This window comes from Montipora capricornis, chromosome 8 (genome assembly GCF_036669925.1).
Source record: "Montipora capricornis isolate CH-2021 chromosome 8, ASM3666992v2, whole genome shotgun sequence".
NCBI classification, from domain to species: Eukaryota; Metazoa; Cnidaria; class Anthozoa; order Scleractinia; family Acroporidae; genus Montipora; species Montipora capricornis.
Genome location: NC_090890.1, coordinates 5,642,514 through 5,650,013, shown reverse-complemented (window position 1 = coordinate 5,650,013; position 7,500 = coordinate 5,642,514). Strand labels below are relative to the sequence as shown.

The 7,500-nt window shown below is 41.8% G+C and overlaps 1 protein-coding gene across 1 annotated transcript in view; it reads right to left on the bottom strand.

The window, feature by feature from the left end:
* The window catches only part of LOC138058959 (uncharacterized), a 15,748-nt gene extending 8,323 nt beyond the window's left edge, over positions 1-7,425 (bottom strand). Inside the window, exons 1-3 of the mRNA XM_068904431.1 lie at positions 7,255-7,425; positions 6,049-6,154; positions 1,525-1,691 (exon numbers count right to left, since the gene is read on the bottom strand). Of these exons, the coding sequence (XP_068760532.1) occupies positions 1,525-1,691; positions 6,049-6,134 (253 nt within the window). The 5' untranslated portion in view covers positions 6,135-6,154; positions 7,255-7,425. The remainder of the gene's footprint in view (positions 1-1,524; positions 1,692-6,048; positions 6,155-7,254) is intronic.
* Positions 7,426-7,500: the final 75 nt, after the last annotated feature.

Genomic DNA, 7,500 nt, shown 5'->3' with positions numbered 1-7,500 from the left:
CTTCGAAAATACAGAAATAGTTAATCAGGCCCCATATCCGGATCTTTTTTAATCCGCAACTTTTCTTTGCGAATTCAATAATGTTCACGCCCACACGTATTCGGATTCAAATCGAATTTGCCCGCGGATACAAGAACGAATCCGGATACGTGTGGAGGACTTCTCTCTGTTACTATCGTCAACAGAGCATGCGCGATAAGGCATAAGAGTTGGCGGCAGGACAATCTCGTCCCCAGAGTCAACGGTTACTAAAAATGGATCTTCATTACGATTGCGCATAAGTTTGAAGTGGCCAGAGTGCGCGTTCTTGGTGCTGACCAAAAGAAAAGCGGACTCTGGGGACGAGATTGGCGACAAGAGAAGGGAAGACCTTAAAAAGCAATGACCAGAACCAGGTTGCTGACCAGCGGTTTTCGTTAAAACAATGGTTTGCTGGAGGTGCTGAGTCTCGCGGGCTTAGAAAACCTGATTGTGGTCATTGTTATTTTCCAAGAGAAGCGATAGCATTTCGTTTAGCAGCCATGTTGAATATTTACGAGGTAAAGACTGGATCTGAGTTTTTAACGTCATCGTATATTCGACCATCCACACGATTCCAAATTCTTTGCAGATTCAAATTCTCCACCCTGGAGAGCGGATTCAGAAAGTTGCCGGATTCGTTTGGAGATAAGGCGACTCCGCAAAGAAAAAGTTGCGCATTCAAAAATAGCCAGATATGGACGGGACCTAAAAGAGACAGTACAGTTTTTGAATCAATTAACGACTTGACAACTAACGATAGCATGGCAGCTTTAGAGCCAGGGAAAATCGTGTGGTCCTGGAAATGGACGACTGAAAACGTATGGTCCAATGACTTCATTCCCGCCGGAATTGCAATCAGAATTGAAAACTCCTGTATTTTATTACTGATACGATTTTTCAACACCGGAACCATTACCGTACAGTGAGGCTTTGGAACAATGCTGATATGGGTAACTCTCTAAATGAAGCTGGGCTCGTCTTTCATACGGATGGTTTGAAACCAATCACTATAGATACAGATAACAATGCTGCAATGTACAATTGCTGGTGGACAAACAAAAACAGCTAATGAGAGACCTTTTGTTTTCGTCCACTTATATGGCGGCAATGACGTGACGTGAAAACCACTTATACCGGATCAAGAAAAATTAATGCCCATAAAATAAAAGAGCAAAACAAATATAACAATAACTAATCAGAAATTCCTAATCGGAATAACAATGGTTTATTTGCCTTGCACCATTTTAGTCCGGTATATGAAAGTCTACCCTGAAGTCGGATGGCTAAACATGCACTTCCTTGGTTGGTGCCATTGTCAACTCTAGTTGACGAAGGGATCCAGACTTTTTCAAAGTTTTCGATCCGATATCCGTTAAAACGGTCAGTCACTGGAAAAGACACCACTTAGTGACGACACGACTCTGTTTGCGTCTATTTTTTTCGTTATGTCTTGTGGCTATTGAAGTTCATGTTTCATGTTTTCAGTAATCTTTGCTCGTGTACCTTTGTCAGCCGTTTCTGCATCACCGGTCTCTTTCCCAGCCTTGCATTTGTCACGCCATTTGGAATAATAACGCTTGCTTTTCAGACAAACCCAAATAAGGACTATGGACAACCAGAGAACAAACAACGCCTTTTGATGAATGGTTGTTGGCCGCGTGGGTGGGAGCCTAGTGATCAGTGAAATAAAATTCATCATGGTGTTGTAAGAATTCAACCAAGGCGACCATCAACTTTTCATAATTTTCCTCAGTATTGGGCCTATTACTTTGACAACAAAGGGTTGAGGGCTCAATGAAAAATGAATTGACCGAGATGAACGATGGGTTGTTGGCTTGTCGGTGCTGAACCCACAGTTACTCTGATGTGGGAGTATCTCAAACTATTTCACTTATAGATGTTTTGCAACCAATCTCTAGAGACAAAAAGAGCAATTGCTGGTGGACGAACAAAGGGAGATATTTGCTCTCACACTTAAGAGAAACACAGTGCAACACTAGTATTGCCGGACATTACTCTAGTGTCGACTCTCTGGTGTTTTGAATCCCTATGGGAACACTGAACGATAGAACTTGATTTAACACTATTGTTAACTGCCCAAAGCGACCGCAACCACTGAGAGATCTTTGTTTTCGATCACCAACATGGCGGCGATGACGTAACGTGAAAACCACCTATGAAAATGTCCATGCAATATTTACTATTACTTTTGAAAATCTAAGTTTCCGGAAGTTAAGCGGCTGTAACAAATGCCCCATCCCTACCCCTCTCACAAGGAGAGCAAGTTCTTTCGGAAAGTTGGTAGATGGTTTTCACCATCTATGGGTCTTTTGGGAATTTGACTCTATTAAAATGCAAAACATGAGCTATAATTTGATATTGTTTTGTGCATCAACATGACCGTCTCATCACGTGATTGAAAACCATCTGTATCTTGTTTGTTGCTTTTCCCTATATTTACAAACCTTTGACCAATGTAAAGTTGTGAGGTAGGATTAAGTGGCAAATACTTTGTGACTGATTGAAATGAGATGACATAGGGGAAGTGTGTGTTAATTATAACTAATCTACAGCGTGCCTCAGTTCTGTGTGATTATATCCAGGACTTGCCCATCCATCTTATGAAGCGAGCCGTCAAGAAAACTCAAATAGGTAAAAAATAGATATGATACGAGAGGATCTAGGTTTTACGACGAATACGGCAACGAAAACACCACAAAACGATGATCTTTGGTTCTCATAAAAGGTATGATGAAAATTTAAGGGTCGTTCCCCCAGGGGTTTTGGGGAACAAGGGAACAAGGCTAATTTGAACTGGGGAACAGGGAAACACAGACCAAATATCTTAGGGGACAAGCGAACATAAACCATTTTAGGGATCAAAAAGCTAAGAACAAGTTTGGAGCAAGGGAACACAAGCAAACTTTAAAGAAAAAAAGGACCCCCCCCCCCCCTCCCCTTTTCCCCAGGCCAAAACCTGGAAGGCCCCTAATAATTGTGATGCCCGTGTGGCACGCTTTTGTATATTTCTTTGCCGTACTCCGCGACAGAACGTTAAAAAAAACAAATTTTAGATCAGTGAGTCTTTCCGACTTTCTGTGTCTTTCTGTGTACCAATCAAGTCGTAGGATATCCTTCGGCAAAAGTACACAACGTGTGAGAGACGCTGACGTACGGAAAGACTAACGATATTAATAAACGCAAATTAATTTGTATTTTGAAGTAACGTTTTGATTGCTTTGCTAATTTCTATATCTATAATCGTAATTGGTGTGAATCCAGGAGTTATAATATTGAAGTGAAGTACGATCGTCCGTGTGAGTGTAGTCCTGAGAAGGATAGTTTACGGCGACGATGACTGACGTTTCGGCAACCAAAAATAGCTTGACCAACAATACACGTAAATAAAAGAAATAAATACATTTCAAGTGGGGGTCAAAGACGAATGGGAGAAATGATCCTCACACTTATCTGTACATGTCGGCCTCCTCTTCAAAGCGAGTCTAAGTGCGAAGCTTTTCTTAAGAAAATTAGTTTTCATTCATATGTAAAGTGGAACTAATTACCATCACAAAAACTTTCCACTTAGACTCGCTTTGAAGAGGAGGCTGACATGAACTCGGAAATGGCCTATTTAAACAATTGTCACTTTTTGACACCTGAAAAATTTAGGTGGCGTCAGTCAACGGGATTTGAACTCACGACCTCTGCGATGCCAGTGCAATGCTCTACCAACTGAGCGATAAAGATACTCATTTGGAAGCAGCAACAAATTGACCTGCTCCCAACTGAGTGGCTTCATTGCTCAATCCGGCGGTGGCGCATTGTACCGGCATGTGTTGAAACCGTTAGCCCAGCCTAGCTCAGTCAGATATATGTGAAATTGCATCCATTGGAACCTCGGAAAACAACCATTCAGCATTTCTTTTGTTGTCGTGAATGTTGAATGAAGTTGAAGCTGCTTGCCTCCGTCTTTCAACGTTGTTGGGTATGCGCGTGCGTACTAATTCTGTTAATGTCGTATCCATAGTAACAACCGCGACTCAGTGCAGCCTGGAACTGAAAAGAAGGATCACAAATGGGGTCGTGTCGCACCTCATTGAACGGGCTTCATGATTGGCCAAAAGAACAATAGAACGAGAGGTTTAGCACAGAAAACAATAGGAAGTACGACACTATACAGCCAATGAAATATAGTGTTCAACAAGAGGTACGGCCCTACCCCACAAATGACCAGATCCCAACATCAGTGGTTTCATTACTCAGTTCAGTTAGAGCGTCGCACCGGTATCGCGAGGTCACGGGCTCAAACTCCGTCGAAGTCCTGAATTTTTCAGGCTTCTCGTCGCAATTGCTAAAATTGCGTTCATAACTGCTAGGATCATAGCTTCACTTGATTTTCATTTACGCAATTCAATGAATGATTCATTGCTGTTGTAAGAAAGGTTGGTGTTATTCATCGTGGCGAATCGCCTCTTTGGATCAAAAAGGCGATTTACATAAGACTTTACCCTAACAACATCAATAGAGATAGTGGAATAGAAATTCCGGAAGCATGGATGCCCACGATCAAGAAACACAACAACAGCAGAACCGTACGACAGCCGGACCGCCGAAGGAACAACACACTGAAACAGCGAGGATTGAAATGCACCAATCACAGCTGCTGAAAACCAACCAATCACAGCGGAGCATCCTGCTTAAAAGGTGACGCGTAACCAGTCGACCTCATCGCCTGATGAAGACTAGCAGTATGCCGTCGAAACCTCGCGATCCGTGACATCATAAGTGGCCACATCGTGAGACAAACGAGAATACTTTATTATTATTGAATGATTCATTTCATAAATCTATGATGTCGTTCGTTAATGCAAGGCCCCTCGTGAACCTTTGTTGAATTAAATGTTGATGATGTGTTGAAACTGTTTGCCCAGCTAATCAGTCAGCATCGTTGAACATCGCTCAACAAAATCGAACGGATGTTGAAGCCATATTTGCCCGGGCCATTGCAGTCTTCACAGCCAATGATATGTAGGCTTAACTGACAGTCGAACCATAACTCCGTGACATTACGACTTCGTTAACCAATCACATCAACAACCAGAGCATTTTTACCACCTACGGACGTCACGCAATCACTTGACTCTGAAGATGAATTCCACTCATGTTGTCGAAACCTCGGTCGATGTCACCCTTAACAGTCCTTCTCATGACTACACTCACTCGGACGATTGTACTTCACTTAATTAATCATAACCAGAAACCCATAAGGCATACGTGCCAACTCTCCCGGATTATCCGGGAGTCTCCCGGATACGGAACGAATCTCCCGGTCTCCCGTACGGGTTATTAAATCTCCCGGATAAAAACGACTCTGAACCTTTTACAGACGTTTCTCCATTCTAGACTCAAATTGCATCCCCAAGTTTAAAAAAAAATCGATTTTTTCAAACTCGTTTCATTGTTTCTTAATGCACTTCTTCATCTCTGAGTTTTAAACACACGTTAATAGAACTTCCTTTAGCTATCATAGCCATATAACCGATTGTTTGATTGGATCTCCGATTAACCAATAAAAATTTTTGACATAAGTACCCTGTTTTCCCACAAATTCACAATGGCGGCAGAATATTCTTGCATATTGAAGGAGCTGCTGGGGGATGGGTGAGTGCATTTGAGGGTGGGAGAGGAGGGGAGGGGAGTGAGTAGGTTGATCGAGGGGGGAGGGGTGGGGAGACCGGCTAGAAAAAATCTCCAGATTTTAGATCTCCATAGGTTGGCATCTCTGATAAGGGTTGAAACGTGTAACGGCCCCTTGTGTGCTGGGAAACAAGCTTCTGAATATTCAATTTGCTAAGTACCATATTTGGAACAACAACAGCGAGGGGTTTCCAAATATGGTACTTAGCACTGAAACATTCAACCAATCAGTTCGCACTGAATATTCGGAAGCTGTGAACGCGCGTTACACGTTTCAACCCTCATGGGTTTCTGTCATCACTCAATACTAGTTTAATTATAGAGTACCTGCCAAGACTTTGAATAGAATTCAGGTAAATATTGCGTTCCTCATATTTGATAGCCGGAGAGTCCTTATATATAGCTCCTCCCATATATTATACCAGATATATCCCTGAAAGTAAATATTGAATAAAAAAAGAAAAGAGTAAACATAGGAAGGTACATGAAAACACTGCATTCTGTCGCTTTTGAAAGCGGATGTAAAAGTAGATGACAAGGCTGAACTTTCGGGTGAGAGACGGTGGATTACATGAAAGTTGGAGATTATTGCTATTAAGCAGCAGTTGCAAAGAAAGCCTGAAAAAAAATCCAGCCTTCGAACGGACTCGAATCCACGGCCGCGTAATTGCACTGTACTGCACTGAGCCACTGAACAAGCCAAACTGGGAGCTGGTCACTTGTAAAGTTCGATTTATTTCCCGTAAAGCTGAAAAACATGAAGTAGCCCGACCTTTTCCCGTCAAGCAGTACTGGCTCGACGGCTCGCATCAGTTCCATTTAGTTATAATGCGCGCCCATGGCATTCCGTTGTTAATTTGCAGAAGTTTGAGAAAAAGTGCAGGATTTCTGCATTAGTTTGCGGAGAATTAACATTACTTTATCATATTTTCTTTGAATCGAAAGAATAATGCCAAGCACTTTTATTCCTTAGTTAACAGCAGTGATATTTTAGTTTGAAGAAATATTCTTAATTTGCACGTGTGGCCCTTCTGGGCCACCGTAAGATTAGTCCCCTACTCACAAACACTGTTTTATATCTTATACTCCTCGAGCAAACTACGCGTCTGGTTTGTTTTGTTGACGTTGTTACGGTTAACGTAAAATAAACGCGGACGTTTATTAGATCATTTACTGTAGTGGAATTGGGATGCCTTGCGTAACAAATCATGACTTTAGGAACGTTATTCGATCTATTCACCAATGTTTTGTTGTCATATAAATGAATTACGAAAGGCTGCAGCTTGCTTTTCGCAGGTATAACAAGACATCGATCAACAGGTGCCCTCCTCCTGTAAAATCACTCACCCGTTTCAATATAACTCTCAAATTTGAAACGCAGACAAAACAAATCAAGACAAAACAAGACCAGTCGAAGCAAACCATGTAAATCAAAACAAAGAGGCGCAACATGGCATTCATCTGTAAAGAAAGAGTTAGAGTGGATCGTGATTAAAAAAAGTCTACCGCTTAGGAACAAATGAGGTCACTTACTTGTAACAACTCCGGCCGTTTTTCAGCAAAAAGATCTCTCTCTTAAACAGTTTCCGCGTAAACGTTCGCCGGGCAATTAAAGCTAGATCGAACCAGACTGAAATTGACAGGATTTCAGTTCTCCCACTGAAGATTAAAGCATCGAATAAAATGATTAGGTCTCCATTCATGTGGCAGTACTTATGTGATATCACACAATAAAAATGACATCATTCATTTTAAGCTCGAGGCTGATTTGGAAAGGAG